Genomic DNA, 16,510 nt, shown 5'->3' on the forward strand with positions numbered 1-16,510 from the left:
ACTGAAGTTGGAGACTTATATTTCCCTCACTAACTTTAAGCATCAGCTGTCAGAGCAGCTTACCGATCACTGCAGCTGTAAACAGCCCATCTGTAAATAGCCCATCCAACCAACTACCTACTTTATCCCCATATTTGTTATTGTTTTTGTGCTCTTTTGCACACCAGTATTTCTACTTGCACATCCTCATCTGCACATATATCACTCCAGTGTAAATTGCTCAATTGTAATTACTTCGCCACTATTGGCCTATGTATTGCCTTACCTCCTTACCACTAGCGGTTCTGGGGGGGAGCCAGTGCCCCTGTGACAACAATTTTGGAACCCCTTGTGGCCCCCCTAAATGTGGTGTATCTCATTTTTGCTGTCGTTCTTTTTTTTGACATCCTTTATTAGACAGTGGCAACGCGGAACATGATCTTTTGCCTGCTAATGCAATGCAGTGAAGAAAACGATATGACGACAATAACGTCTAATGTAACTGGCCCCTCCTATCAGTACAACTGGCCCCAGTTTGGCCCCCCCAGTCGAAATGGTCTAGAACCTCCACTGCTCCTTACTTCATCTGCTCACACTGTATACAGATTTTTCTATTGTGTTATTGACTGTATGTTTGTTTATTCCATGTGTAACTGTGTTGTTGTTTTTGTAGCACATTGCTTTATCTTGGCCAGGTCGCAGTTGTAAATGAGAACTTGTTCTCAACTGGCCTACCTGATTAAATAAAGGTGAAATAAAAAATATAAAAAATAATTGGTTTCTAATATGCGCCTGTGAGGATGCCGCCACCCGCCCGCAATGACCACGATTTGTCTTCATCTTCCTGCACTTCCTCGTGTCTCCTCCATTCATTGCATGTTTCTCAGTCCCACAGTCAACCGCCTGCCTGTTTGAACTCACTAATTTGATACAACTAAGAGAAATTAATAATCTTGACGGGATAGCGTGCCATTTTGGCAATTAAGTCTCTGCGTGCTGTTTTGAAGGAAGTTGAAGGTCTGGAGCCATTGCTAACTATCATTAACGCAATGACTGGAAGTCTAAAGGAACAGCTAGCATGCTTCTACTTCCTTCAAACTGCATGAAGAGACAGAAAAATACACTCCATGAGGTCATCTGACTCTGGGTAAGTAGAAAAAAGGGCTTAATTGCTAAAATGTCACACTATACATTTAAGCTGGACAGTGTTTAGTGAGGAATCAACAGTGACAGTTATCACCAAGTCTTGTATCAAATCAGAAGTCAATCCAGAGAAAAGGCAGGAATCCTCAAAGCAATATGCTCATTTAGCCTTGCCATTAAAATGCTTCTCTGTGCCTTCCTGTGCCATCCATCCCTCTCTCCCTCCCTCATATTCTTCTGCCCAGCTAATTGCTAACCCTGCCCTGCCTTTCACAGCCGATCCTCCATCTAAGGTGACAGATGTCACGCGCCGCTTCTCTTTAGCCTCCTCTATCAGTGTCTCCGCCACCAGACGCACAAAAGGTACCTGATTGCCTGGGGTCTTTCGCTTTCTTTTTATCTCTCCTTCCATCGCCATCAAACTTTTGAAAGTGTCTGAGAGCAGGCACAGACCAGTTAGTGAGGGGGCTCTTTGAGAGAGAGAGAGGGAAGGGAGAGAGAGCTAGAGATGTAGATAGTAGGAGTCAGCTAAGGTAATGAGAAGAAAAAAACATCTTGACAAGTCCTACCCATTTATGAATCTCATGATATTGATGAGATGATGAATGATGAGATGATGTCTTTCTCAGAAATGAAACAAAAAGGAACATTTTTGTTGTTGTTGAGAAACCATAGTAATCAAATGTAAATTTTGATAAGCTGACATTTGGAATGTGGGGTGACATTCAGAGCTGCAAAGCATGTGCAATTGTTGTGGAATTTAGATGATAACTTAATTTTGCCAATATTTCCCTCCTTTCTTCTTCCTAATAATCAAGTATTTCAATAATTTATGAGCAATGAAAACTGAGAATGTACAATAAAATGGATTTTGCTTGACTGTCCCAATAGATCTAATTTTCCACTAACGGTTCCACCATGCATTCATTGCCCCTGACAGGTCCTCCTTCAACTCATGTTAAAAAGACCAAAAGACATGAGATAAAGAGTGATCCAACACCATTCGGTTATGAAGGTAGCTATAGCTATAGCAGTATGCTGTGGATCTGTGCATGTTCAGCCGTCTTTGTTAATGGGGACGGCTTTGCATTTTGGTGAGGTGACGTGTGTGTGTGCGCGTGCATGTGTGCTTGCATGCGTGTCTGTGTTCATGTGTGGGTGTGTGTTTTGCCTGCTCCGTTGTGATTCAATGTGATGCATGGTATATCTATTAGTTTGGCACAAAAAGTGCTGAACAACATGACTTCACATTAGCAGTGCCATGTTGTTGGTAATGAGTCAGTGTGGCTGTGGAGCGATGATGGCTCCTTAATTTATTTCTGAATGCGTATATCAATTTCCTGCAATGTGATGTAAAATGGCATCCCAGTGGTCTGTAAAGAGCTAATTTCCTCCCAGATACATTACGCAGTGCTATCCCTGCTGCGAGCAGACACAAAGGCACCACAAGCACTGAATCAGCTGTGCCTAGGTCCACTTCTCAACCAGGTAATCTACTGATGGAAAGTCACGCTATGACCTATTTATCTTTTCTCATTTTGCTGGTTTTGGTTAAACATTTTTTGTCTTTTTTTGCCATTGAGTGTCTTGTTGTATGTAACACCTTTTCGATTGGTTTCTTGCATTGTGTTTTTTTATTTTTTTTATTTCCAACTTCTTCATACCTTCTTTGACTGTCAGAATAAATGTTTCAGAATGTTTAATGCTTATATGTAAAGGGTACATTTGCAAAGCAGTGGATGTGTAATGCCATGTCTTAAAATGAACGTGTTCACTTATTCTAGTCAACTGAAGGGTTAACAGGACCTTTTCTTCTTTCTGTGTGCTCTTTTTCTCCAGGCTGGACCCAACGGTGTTTGCCTTCAATGGACACAGAGGACTTTGAAACCATCCATTCGAGTGCAGAGGAGCTCTCCAACTCTTCAGATGGTGAGGACCAGTCCAGTAATAAAAATGTAAGTAATGTTGAATAAATCCTGACAGGTAACTTCATCCCCTCCATCTTGTTGCTCCTCCTAAATCCTTTCAAACCCAGGAAATAAATCCTCTCTGCTTAATTATTTCCCACCATCACCCATCTTGTTAACGCTGGCTGACGACTTGACATTTAAAAGACAAAATAGCCTAGTGTGGGTCTCCCCAGAGCCTCCGGATTTCTCCTTCCATTACAATCTTTCTGATGTATGAGAGCCGGAGATCTGTTTTAATGGAGGGCCTGCTTCACAACTCTACCACACTGAGAATAATGCTCCCTGAGTCCAACATGAGACTGACAGATGGACATGCTGTACACACACATAGAATAGATGGGTGGAGACAGACACACGTCACATGACACACACACAAGTTACACACCATCACATGCAAAGACAACCCACAACTACAAGGATAGGGCATCTCCTCTAAATCACCCTCCTCCTCCATTCTCTCCCTGCTCTTAGGGGGACAATGATCGCTTCCGTGTCCAGTTGACGTACGAGTCGAGGACAGCGCAGGACCTGTCTCTGGAGTCAGGAGATTTAGTACAGTTCCTGGATGAGGCAGAGAATGGACACTGGTGAGTGATGGTTGCACCCACCTTCTCTATCCATTGAAAACTATGAGAGTCCCAGAGAGAAACCAATTCTCCTGCCGTAGTAAGAGGGACCCAACTCAACAGGATAAAGCACAATCATATTAGTCAGTGTTCCTGCACTGTATTCACACACTGCCCATCTCTATCTCTTCTCTGATTTAAAACTGTGTTTGTAAAAATGTATAACTAATAACAATGTTGTTCCTGGGTTCCCTTGGGACTAACAGTTATTGCTGTGTAGTTTTATGTTAAAAATGAATTAATTGTAAAATTATTTCAATGAGACATTCAGGATATTAAAGCATAAATGTTGAGTAGATCTGTATATCACAGTGGAAATTAAAACACAATGCCTAAATGAATAATATATCCGTCTGTTCGATTCATCCCACCACTATGAGGAGTGGTATTACCTTCTCACAGTAATAGCCTCCAGAATCCATTGCAAGCCAGGGTGGATGAGAGAGGGATTGTGGTATCACACGAGCTTTCGCAGTGCATTTTGGGGTGACTAATACTCCATTAGATTAAAGCTGCACTTAAAAATGCTTTGAATATGCTCATATTTCATCACCTCATGCATATTTCATATTTTAAAACCATCTTCCATCATTTGCATCTTTGGGTTCTGGCACTAAAACGTCTCACACAACCCTCTCCTCTCCTTTTCAGCAGTCATTTAAATTAAGATTATTTATTTTTTTCATAGATGGAAGTCAACATGTACTGTACAGAAGTTTTTAAAACTCTGCACAACTCTCTTTGTGTATGATAGTTCTGACTAACTGAAATCTGGTCCACCATTTGCATTGATGTTAGCACAGTGCTCCCAGGAGCGGGTGCACCTGTCTGTCCATGCCACGGATAAGGTGTCAGCTTCACACCTAGCATCCACACGTAGGCTTGAGTACGTCCCCAGCCTACTCACTGTTGACAGCTTATTTACAAATGCTGTCAACAGGAACTTTGCAAGAACAAGAATGTCTCCTTTTGTGACCATTTTGATTTCCTGTGGGAGCAACCAGCACTCTGTAAAAGAGAGAGGATTCACCCTAACCGCAGGGGTTCCAAGATTATCTCCAGCAACATTGCAAACTGTTTTAGAGACTGACAGCCAGGGTGTATTAATGCTCCAGTCCTCTCTGTGGTAATCAACAACAGAGGACATGGAAAGCAAATCACCTCCTGTAGAAATGGTAGTACGGTCAATGTAACTTAATTTATGTCTCTCTCACTCCCCTGAATACCTATGTCAATCTGACAGCTTTTGTCATCAGTAATCATGTGCCTATAAACCTGAATTACACTGTTAGCACTGAGATAATTGACCCTAGTAGGAAGCCCATTGGGAGCAGTTCACCTTGCACTATCAGCGCAAATAAGCAACCCAGAAAAGGGCAAAAATTGCCCACAATAACATATGTAGCCTGAGAAACAAGGTTCATGAAATCAATAACTTACTAACATCAGATAACATTCATTTCCTTGCTATCGCTGAAACTCACTTGGATAATTAATTTGACACAATGGTAGCAATACATGGTTATAACATCTACAGAAAAGACAGGAATGCTAATGGGGGAGGTGTTACTGTATACAATGAGTCATATTCCTGTAGAGCTTACAGAGGATCTCATGTCATGCTGTTGAAGTATTATGGCTTCAGGTTCACCCGCTTCAACTAAAGCCTATTCTTGTGGAAAATTGCTATACACCACTGAGTGCTAACAGTCAGTATTGATAATGTGTGAAGTGCTTGATAGTGTATGTGATATCAACAGAGAGTGTATATGATATCAACAGAGAGGTATATTTTCTGGGTGACCTAAATATTGACTCATTTTCTTCAAGCTGTCCACTCAAGAAAAAGCTTCAGACTGTAACCAGTGCCTGCGATCTGGTTCAGGTTATTATTCAACCTACCAGGGTATATATGAATGAAATCTTCCACGTGTATTGATCACATCTTTACTAATGCTGTAGAAATATGCTCGAAAGCAGTATCCACACCCTTCGGATGTAGTGATCATAGTAGCCATATCTAGAAAAACCAGTTTCAAAGACTGGGCCTAAAATAGTTTATACGAGAGGTTTTGTAGTGATTCCTATGTTGAAGATGTAAAGAATATTTGCTGGTCTGTGTGTATTGAGGAGCAACCAGATGCCAGAATTTACACATTTATGAAATTGCTTCTTCAATTTACTGATAAGCATGCACCCAGTGGACTGATGAGGAATTAAAACATTTTATGGTTGAGAGGGACGAGGCGAAAGTCTGGCTCCAAAGCCGATTGGCAAATTGAGAAATCATACGAGTAAACTAAACAAAAAGAAGAAGAAGTTGTACTACGAAACAAAGATAAAAGATATAAAGGATGATTAAAAAGCCTTGGAGCAGCTTAAATTACATTTTTGTCAAAAAGGCAAACTCAGCTCCATCCTTCATTTAATCAGATGGCTTATTCATCACAAACCCTCTGATATTGCCAACTACTTGAAATTACTTTTTTCATTGGCAAGATTAGCAAACTCTGAACCCTTTAATAATTGACCAAATTATGAAAGACAAGCATTGTTATTTTGAATTCTTTAAAGTGAGTGTGGAAAGGGTGTAACAATTATTGCTGTCTATCAAAAATGGCAAACCACCTGGTACTGACAACTTTGATGGAAAATTACTGAGGATGGTAACAGACTATATTACCACTCTTATTTTCCATCTCTTCAATCTAGACCTACAGGACAGTGTGTGTCCTCAGGCCTTGAGGGAAGCACAAGTAATGCCTCTACCCAAGAATAGCAAAGCACCCTTTACTGGCTCAAACAGCTGACCCATCAGCCTGCTACTGACCTTTAGTAAACTTTTGGAAGAAGTTGTTTGACCAGATACAGTACAATGCTATTTCACAGTAAACAAATTAACAACTGACTTTCAGCACCCATATAGGGAAGCGTACTCAACACTGACACAAATTATTGATGATTGGCAGAAAGAAATTGGTATTAAGAATTTTGTGGTAGCTGTTTGTTAGACTTCAGTGCAGCTTTTGACATTATCGATCGTAATCTGCTGCTGAAAAAAACATATGTGTTATGGCTTAACATCCTCTGCCATATCATGGAATGAGAGTTACCTACAGTATCTAACAGAACACAGAGGGTGTTTTTTAATGGAAGCTCCTCTAACGTAAACCAGGTAGAGTTGGGATACCACAAGGTAGTGGTCTTGCTTGGACCCTTACTTTTTTCTATTTTTACTAATGACCTACCACTAGTCTTGAGTAAAGCCCGTGTGTCTATTTATGCTGATGACTCAACATTATACATGCCAGCTACCGCAGCAAGTGAAATCACTGCAACAATTAAAGAGCTGCAGTCAGTTTTAGAATGGGTGGCTAGTAATAAGCTAATCCTTAATATATCCAAAACTAAAAGCATTGAATTTAGGACAAATGATTCGCTAAATCTTGTAGTGAATAATGTGTCAATTGAGCAAGTTGAGAAGACCGAACTGCTAGGTGTAACCCAAGATTGTAAACTGACATGGTCAGAACATATTGATGCAAGGTAGCTAAGATTGGGACAGGTCTGTCTGTAAAGCTCTGCTTTCTTGACATCACAAGCAACAAAACAAGTCCTACAGGCCATAATTTTATCACACCTGGACTATCACCCAGTTATATGGTTGTGTCACAAAAAAAGACATAGGCAAATTACAGTTTGCCCTGAACAGAGCAGCACAGCTGGCCCTTAAATGTACACAGAGGGCTAATATCAATAACATGCTTGTCAATCTCTCCTGGTTCAAAGTAGAGGAAAGATTGACTGCATCACTACTTGTCTTTGTGAGAGGTAGTGGCATGTTGAAAGCACCAAATTGTCTGTTCAAACAGCTAACACACAGCTCAGACCCCCATACATACCCCACAAGACCTCCCAAGTGGGGTCTCTTCAGTCCCAAAGTCCAGAACAGACTCTGGGAAAGGCACAGTACTATGACTACATGGAACTCTCTTCCACATCAAGTAACTTAAGCGAGCAGTAAAATCTGATTTAAAAAAAAAACCTGATAAAACAGCACCTTATGACGCATACTTTGAAGAGAGACACACAAACACGCATATGCACACACACTGTAAAATGTTATATTTTATATTGTACATTTCTAATAATAGAGTAATAATGCAACATTATGTATTGTTTTATTTATGATATAGGCTGTTTTATTGTTGTGATGTAATTGTTTTAATCCTGTAGCTGATGGGGGATCCTAATAAATACTAAATACATGAGAAATGGGGCCAGTGCACCTTTTAAGTCCCTTCATGTGGGTGGTTTGCATCAGGACAAGGCCAGAGAGTGCTTGTTCTGCTAGGCAGAGCTGCAGAGTGTAGAGACAGAATGCTGGGAGGATTTGAATGCATATATGAAGCAGTACAGAGGCTTTGGACAGAATCAACTGTCGGAAGCAGCAGCATAACCAATGAATACACAAGCTTTCCATCACACGAAGCAGGGTGTCAAAATCTGAAACTTTGGACTTGACAGTTCGTAGACAAGATCATAGAGAGAACTCCTGATCAAATACTATGCCTATAAATACGTGAGATTGTACACTCCCAGGGCCCCGTCAGCTCTCCCCACTGCCAGTGGCAGTAATCCAACACCTAGTCACTCTCTGATCACTTCTATTCCAGCATAAGGCCCTACACCAGCCTTTCCATTAAAGCCTACATTCTCTTTCATGTTTTAGGCTAGTCAAGAATCTTATTACTCAGAAGACAGGTCTGGTACCGCCCAGTGTACTTCAGACAGCAGCAGAAGGAGGTCACTCATACTGTAACACTACTGGTATTTCTGACTAATCCACATCCACTATAAAATTATGAGGTATTCCTGGCATTGCAAGAAAACACTCACCCTAGCTCAAAGCGGTAGTTTGATTCAGTGCTGGGGGATTGGGCGGGGTGCGTGCTTGGGTGGACTCTAACGGTAAAGCTTTTGCCTGAGAGGTGAACAAGCAAAGCATGATGTCATCCATTGCAGCATGATCTCTCTCTCCTCTCTCTCCCCTCCCTCCCTCCCTCACCTCAGCCTTCCCTTGAAATGTTCAGTTCACAGCCTTGCTTGTCTTGTTGTCTTGGAGCTCTGTCCTTTAAACAAGTGCTCTCTCAAGCTCTTGTCTGCACTGAGAGGAATGCCATCTTCCGTTCTTTGCTTGGGCAGTTGACATATTTTTGCTCAGAGCTTCCCCACTTGAAACCATTTATAAGCCACATTCCAGCAGCATACTGGTTTGTACTACTATAAAGTTTAATAGAAGCACTCTTCACTGGTATTGATCTTAATCAATATTGTTTCACCATCGTGTCCTTCTTTACACTGCTATTAAAACTGCATTGTTTGGTCAGTCATTGTATCCATTCTATGCAACCCCTCTCTAAAAAGACTGATGGTGATGTTTGAATCTTAAGAATCACCACTCCCTTCACGCCTGTTGCTTGGCTTCCATAATGTTAGATCCTAACTCCCATGTATGTGAGTTTGCATCTTTAACTCTTCTTTTTTTTTTTTTTACATTCCAGATATCTTCAGTGACATGTGCACAGCAGCTCTGTCTGACTCAGAGGACAATGAAACCAGTACGTGGGGAGATGTATCTCAGGAAAGTAGATAAGCATGATGGACCATTTGGCCATGAACTTCTGGAACATGCTGTTAGCTCAACTTGGTCAAGCTTCAAAGTGGGGGAGCAATTTCAGCTGCTGTGCTCAGACAGAGAAAAAGCAAGTCTGAAGTCAAGTCAATAGTGGTGTAGGTGCCCTCTGTTGTTGCTATGCTACACTGAAAATAAGACTTTTGCTCGGCTCAGCTACTGAGATTAAAGAAAATAACTTTTACCACCATTTTGCCATGTGTCAAACCCTGTACTTGATTCGTGCTCTCAAAGATATTCTGACGTGCCTTTGATGCACACCACACTCCCTCCTGTGGCCTAATCAAGGGTGTATTCATTATGTCTTTCAACGGAAACTGTTTACTGCTTAAGAACCAAACAGAAAGAAACAGAATGAAATGGGTAGAGAATTTCCTGAATTTGTCCAATAGAAACTTTCGTTTTTGTTGGAAAACGTTTTGCAACAGAATAGGCATAATGAATACACCCCAGGTAACCTTTTGTGAGGAGGGTCATCCTGAACACAGTGGGCCAGGAAGTACCACCATGGAAACTGGAGATCTTTCCATCGAGGGAATGTGTTTGATCTATAGACTTAATTGGAGACAAGCTTGATTGTATTCTTACCTTTTAAAAATCCTTAAAGTTTAAATTTCTTCAAACTTTGTTTCGTCCTGCTGAATTCCTTGCCCGTTCAGTTGTTTTATAAATAACTGAGGGATTTCTCATTTTGCAAGAGATATTATTCTATTCCCTGAACAAAATAAATAGCTCTTTACTTCATCTTATGTACATACATGTTATATATTTCTTTTTTTTCACTCATGTAAAATCTGTGTATAACTATTCTATAAATCTCAATTCCCATCTGATCATTATATAAGTATTCATGCCATCTTCTTTCAGATTCTGGCTTGTGCCTCCCCATTGGATTCATCTCAAATCTACTGTATGTCCTGGTTGGAATGTAGTGAATTCACCCATGAAATAGCATCTTATGGTTGATTATGATTACAAGCATTGAACTTATTCTAACAATGCACTATGATTGTAATGAAAATATTCAAATTTTACTGTACAGAATATTTATTGCTATACGCTATGTTCCCAATATATAATGTTTTACTATTATGCATATTTAGGAACTAGCTAAGAGCCATCAGTGATATGACTCATATGATCCTTCAACAGTTTATCATCTGACTTTTGTATAAATATCAGTGTTTCTAAGCCATAGAATGGCGTTGAATGCCCCAGATATTATATAACATACCTGAGATTGTCTACGGCCACAGTATAGCAATCTTGTAATATAAAGAGCCTCAAAAAGCTGTATTGCTACTGCAAACATTTTTGTATTTATTTATTTGACTTTTATATCCAGGTTAGTCATTGAGAACCAATTTTTTCACAATAACAACATAGTATTCAATTAACTTGTCGCATCATCTCAATGTGATTAGATCTTCTCTGAATATGACCATCAGGGAACATTTCAACAGTGTTTTAACAATTTGGGGTGTTTTAAGAATTGGAAGATGCTGAAAGTTATCAGCATGTTCTCAAAGGGACTGAAGACAGAGGAAACTCTAGATGCAGTGTGGTAAATCCTGGTGATGGAATGTGAAGAAGAGGTCTGGACCTTTGCAAACAATATCTAAGACGTTATGAAATTCAGCCAAAAGGCAATGAATTCCCACAAATTAGCTGCCTTTTTAGACATGTTTTTGACTCAATTGTGATGATTTAAGGCTGTGTTAAAATGAAATGTCATTATTTAAGGTGAAATCAGAATAAATCTGTGACTGTTTTTATGAACCATGCCATCTAAGTGATGTGTAAATTATTTTTTCTGTAAAGTATATGATGAAATACATGTGTCTTGAAAGCCATTATTTATTTCTGCTCTTTTGTCAGTAATCAATGGGGTTTCAGGTAGCAGAATACAGCCAGCCCAGTACATAATTGTAATTCCCTCAGTTGGTGACTGGTGCTAAATGTTGATCTGCTTTCTTCTCCTGAGATGAAATTATATTTTAAAAACAAGCACCTGAAGTTTTAAATGCTCAAGATATCTAGTCTCTGGCACCAGTTGCATGAAAGAAATGATCAAAATAGCATTATTTCTAGCACTTGAAAATGATGTCTAAAAACTATTCTTTCTCTCAGAATCAATCATTTTCACCAAAAACATTAACCTAAACCTGCTACTCTAAGTGCATCAACAGATTTCTTTACTTAACTGTTATGCAACATATTTTTAGATTAAAAGTTTAAAAGATGTGATCTTCTTCGTAGGCCGAATTTCCTTGCTGGTGAGTATCATATAGATGTATATTTCGTTTTGCATTGCCTTTCACTATCTTTTAATTTCCATTGGCATATACACTACTAGGGCATATCTTAGCACTAGCTCCACTTCAATAAAGTGTTCCAAAAAAACTATTGTGCAGTGTCCTGGACCTTTTCATAAAGGTACTTATCACTGCAATGTGAACATTTAGTCCATCACAGCCAATCACTGCGGTAGAAATTGAGTGTGGTACAGGGAATGACAATGGCAGGGGGGTGGAGGGCAAGGAAAGGCTTTGTTGTACAATGTCTTTCAAGTTACATATGGGAATACAGGTGGAGAGAGGAGTTGACACAAAGAGCTGGAGATGTGACAGGCATACAGAAGCTGGGACTTCAGGAAAAAAGGAAAAGGAGGAAAGGGCCTTGCTTGCGCTCATCACTTTGTCCTCCAGGCTTGGTGCAGGTTTCCAGAGGCTCTGTGAAGACAAACTCTGCACCGCAGCCAGAAGGGCCTGCTGGGAGGAATTAATCATGAGCATCGGCCCCAGGAACAAACTCTCAGTGATGACACCAGGGAATCTTGGCCAGTTCAAAGAGGTAGGCATGTACTATCGGTATTTTGTCTTGAAGCCTTGTCTGGGTGCAAGTCTGAGAAAGTTGATTTGCCTGAGAGGGACTGAAATGAAAACCGTAGGTTGACGCTGTCTTGTTGCTCCACACTCCTCTTCATGTAAGCCTAGAAACAGGGGAGAGGAATAAATTATGTGCTAGCCTATCTCACTTGTGAATGTACAATGCACCTTTCTCAAATCAAATGTTATTGGTCAAAAATATATTTAGCAGATGTTATTGCAGGTGTAGCGAAATGCTTGTGCTCCTAGCTCCAACAGTGCAGTAGTATCTAACAATTCACAACAATACATGCAAATCTAAAAGTAAAAGAATGGAATTAAGAAATATATAAATATTAGGATGAGCAATGTCAGAGTGGCATTGACTAAAATACAGTAGAATAGAATACAGTATATAAATATAAAATTAGTAAAGCAGTATGTAAACATTATTAAAGTGGCTAGTGTCCCACTATTAAAGTGACCAGTGATTCCATGTCTATGAATATAGGGCAGCATCTTCTAATGTCCAGTGAATAACCAGGCGATAGCCGGCTAGTGATGGCTATTTAACAGTCTGATGGCCTTGAGATAGAAGCTGTTTTTCAGTCTTTATGTCCCAGCTTTGGTGCACATGTATTGACCTCTCCTTCCTGGTGGTAGCTGGGAGAACAGGCCGTGGCTGGGGTGGTTGATGTCCTTGATTATCTTTTTGGCCTTCCTGTGACATTGGGTGCTCCAGGTGTCGGGAGGGCAGGCAGTGTGCCCCTGGGGATGCGTTGGGCAGACCTCACCACCCTCTGGAGAGCCCTGCGGTTGCGGATGGTGGAGTTGCTGTACCAGGTGGCGATACAGCCCGACAGGATTCTCTCAATTGTGCGTCTGTAAAAGTTTGTGAGGTTTTTAGGGGCCGAGCCAAATTTCTTCAGCCTCCTGAGTTTGAAGAGGCGTTGTTGCGCCTTCTTCACCACACTGTCTGTGTGGGTGGACCATTACAGATTGTCAATGTGTACTGTGAGGAACTTGAAGCTTTATGCAATACTTATTAACAGCACTGTAACAGTTGGCATTTGGTAGGTTATTGGTAGTAGCCTGCCCTATTGCTGGAAACCTAGCTTCATTATTTTGGTCAACAATATTGTAGCTTGAAAAAAGGCAGAGGTATGTAATATAGACGACCATTGTCCCAAATCTCAATTAACTACAAATTGCCCATGTTTATTTTGGGATTCATAATAGAAGCGGGGAATTTGAAGAATCTCTGATGAAAAGGTGTGTGTGGAACATCGAAGTCAACCCGTGTCCACCGCAGTGTCAGTGGGCATCGTAGTTTGAATCCACGAGCCAATCAGAAGCCCCGCAGTGCTGCTTCCGTTCAGGCTTTCCCATTCTTGTCCAATCAGATTACAGCCGCCTCGTATGCCTTGCTTTTTGAATTCAGGTTGAGCGAACTTTGTTGTCCACGGGCGTACAATGTCCCAAACAAAATGGATTATGCAGACAAACAATTAATTCCGACAACCAAAGTTAATTTCGCGTTTTCAGTATGCATTAGATAAGATTTAACCAGGAGTTACGTAAATATTTGTTTGTTGTACCGCAAACGCATATATATATATATATTTACTTTTAGAGACAGGAATAACCTGCAGATAGCAGTGTCAATTCAGTTAGGCAACCGCTAGCTGAACTGGTCGACTAGCCAGTTTACAACTGTCACCTGCGATTATTTTTTTGTTATTTCCAAAACTTTGGGTAAGTCCTTTGATGTTTCTGTTTACTTCTCCCAGCAACCATGATTATTAAGTAGCTAGCTAACAAAATATGCACCCTTGACCTTGCTAACAAGCATGCTCAACAAGTGAGCTCGCGTTAATTAGCTAGCTAAAGTTGTTCAGCAGGTCGCTAGCAACACGTTGGGTAATGTATATAACTACTGTTAACGTTAGCCAGCCTGCTTCGTTCAGCCTTTGACAAGTTTGTCCACTGTACGTTAACGAACACATTGTTTCTAGCTAAGTAACAGCAACAACCTTGATTAACAACTTGGGATGTATGTTACTGTATTTGTACATGGCCATGTGATATTGCTTTCAACAGAAAAAGTTCAAATCGACTGAGTACGTCTAACTTTGGGACACACTGCAAAGCTAACGTTACACCGACTCCTGATGTTGTCACAATGCTAAAGTACGAATAATGTTAAATGCCAAGATAGCTACCAAAAACGCGTTAAATACCCTGCCTGAATAACGATAACTAGTTATACATTTAGAACAGCAGTTGGAAGTTAGTTAGCTAACGTTAGTGGACCAACTTCTTACTTGCTCAAACCAATTTAGACATTGCACCAATGTGCACATAGCTAACGTTAGCTAGCTAACAGTTACCAATATTCAGATACGCTATGTAACGTTAAATCTTAGAAAACAAACCAATCGTAATCATGTGCCTAGCATGCTATCTTGATTCTAACGTTAACACTCAGATCAACTACACTCATCCAAGCTAGTTGGTTTTGTAACAGCACAGTCAGGCCTAGTTCAGACTAGAACATAACATTCGTTTCCATTTTTATTCCAAGTTTGGCAGTTGACACCTCACTCTCTCCTCAAGCTCTGACTCTCCTAACTTTTGATTGTTTGGACAGGATTGTGCCACCACCCCTGTCACACTGCCATGGCTGACAGCAGCATAGTTACTTTGGGGATGGCTCGTAGCCTGCTGGTGGACTCCTCTGTGTATGACTCCAGGTTGGCTGAGACTACTAAGGATGTATTCTTGAGTTTGGACTGTGAAGACATGGAAGGCAAGAGTTTCCCCTTCTCTCAATCAGTTGGATATTATCTTCCTTTTACCTGAGGCTGTCACTCGAAACAGGAAAGACTTCTTTCTATGATTGCTTTCACATTACCTTTGAGATTCACTGAGCCCTTAGTCCTCTGTATTCTCTTGTAGAGCTGCTGCATCGTGTCGAAACCAGAGTCGTTCTTGTGGGAGAAGCTGCCAAAAATGGAGCACTTGTTAAAGCACTGCAGGTACCATGCCCTAATAGTTCTGAGCCCAGTTGTATGGGTTGTCATTGTGAAAACATTGCATTGTTTTGTTTCTTGTGATTGTTTTTATTGTTTTAAGGATAATGAGTGCATTGAGTCAGTTATTACAAATAAATGTGGGACTAATATAGCCTATATATTTAGAAGTCTAGCTTTGGCCAAGATGAGAAGAATCTCACCCAGGTTCTCCAGTTAAACTTCAGACTCTGTCCTGTCCATAGCCTTTAGAGACCCACTACTGCCAAAGCTTTCATAGTGAAGGCAGGACAGGAGACATGTCTGTGTGTGAGTCAGCGGAGGAGAGTGGGCAAATGTGATTTGTCTGTGAACGTGAAACAGCACAAAGCCTTACTGCTGGAATAAAAATGGGTTCACCCTTGAGAACAACTGAAAAACTTGTCATATCTGAAGAATAATCAGAATCTTGTTCGGGGTAATGCCTCTGCATCCATTAAAAAAATATATATATTCCACGGCCTCGTAAATCCATATTTGCATTTTTAGTTTTTAAAAAATAGTATCATTCAAACATGGATTTATGGTACAGTAGAGAACTTAAAACATTTTTTTTATTGTACAGAGGCATTATCCAGAATGAGATTGTGTTGTAATATGAGTTGGTTTGGAGTGTTTTGCAGATTTTTATAACATGCTTTAGACACATTTTCAAATTGCATTGTATTCAATGGCAAGTGATGACTCTGCAAAATGTAACAAGCAATTTTGTCTTTAACAAAATATATTTATTTAACATTTTGTGGTATCAACTACATGCACAGAACGATTGAAAATAAGGCTACATGTGAAAATGTTTGAACTTCCCCTTTAAATGATCTATTTCGTGGGACAATTTGTACATAAGTGCTGCACTGTCGGCACAAACATTTCGCTACACTCGCAGTAACAACTGCAAACCATGTGTATGTGACTACTCAAATCAAATTTTATTGCTGTCACATCCGCCAACAGTTTAATCGGACTGAATTGACAAAAAAAAAAGTTATCCTGCTGCTTTGAACTTTTAATATATCAGAACTTTCCCCCTGGATTGCACTTGACATTTGTTTGAAGTCCTTGCCTTCTGGGTTGCAAGGACACTGGCCCCTGGTTCAGAGAATTTGTCAGTTTGGTGTCGCCAGTTTGACGTTAATGCTTAATTTCACAGGCCGTCCGA

General features: G+C 40.3%; 2 protein-coding genes across 12 annotated transcripts in view; both read left to right on the forward strand.

The window, feature by feature from the left end:
• Nucleotides 1-11,266, forward strand: part of mcf2l2 (MCF.2 cell line derived transforming sequence-like 2) — a 111,280-nt gene extending 100,014 nt beyond the window's left edge. For 5 of the 8 annotated variants that reach the window (XM_024421669.2, XM_024421667.2, XM_024421670.2 and 2 more), the window contains 7 exons: nt 1,399-1,485; nt 2,063-2,137; nt 2,521-2,610; nt 2,962-3,077; nt 3,564-3,679; nt 8,451-8,548; nt 9,283-11,266. In XM_024421669.2, the coding sequence (XP_024277437.1) occupies nt 1,399-1,485; nt 2,063-2,137; nt 2,521-2,610; nt 2,962-3,077; nt 3,564-3,679; nt 8,451-8,548; nt 9,283-9,374 (674 nt within the window). In that variant the 3' untranslated portion in view covers nt 9,375-11,266. The remainder of the gene's footprint in view (nt 1-1,398; nt 1,486-2,062; nt 2,138-2,520; nt 2,611-2,961; nt 3,078-3,563; nt 3,680-8,450; nt 8,549-9,282) is intronic. The other 3 variants (XM_024421673.2, XM_024421672.2, XM_024421675.2) reach the window with 3 other exon arrangements.
• A 2,430-nt stretch (nt 11,267-13,696) lies between these two features.
• ect2 (epithelial cell transforming 2) overlaps nt 13,697-16,510 on the forward strand; it is a 32,772-nt gene continuing 29,958 nt past the window's right edge. Inside the window, exons 1-4 of one of the 4 annotated variants that reach the window (XM_024421680.2) lie at nt 13,697-14,035; nt 14,931-15,089; nt 15,239-15,318; nt 16,502-16,510. The exon at nt 16,502-16,510 is cut by the window's right edge and continues 87 nt beyond it. In XM_024421680.2, the coding sequence (XP_024277448.1) occupies nt 14,960-15,089; nt 15,239-15,318; nt 16,502-16,510 (219 nt within the window). In that variant the 5' untranslated portion in view covers nt 13,697-14,035; nt 14,931-14,959. The remainder of the gene's footprint in view (nt 14,036-14,930; nt 15,090-15,238; nt 15,319-16,501) is intronic. The other 3 variants (XM_024421682.2, XM_024421681.2, XM_024421683.2) reach the window with 3 other exon arrangements.

Source organism: Oncorhynchus tshawytscha, linkage group LG05 (genome assembly GCF_018296145.1).
Source record: "Oncorhynchus tshawytscha isolate Ot180627B linkage group LG05, Otsh_v2.0, whole genome shotgun sequence".
Taxonomy (NCBI): Eukaryota; Metazoa; Chordata; class Actinopteri; order Salmoniformes; family Salmonidae; genus Oncorhynchus; species Oncorhynchus tshawytscha.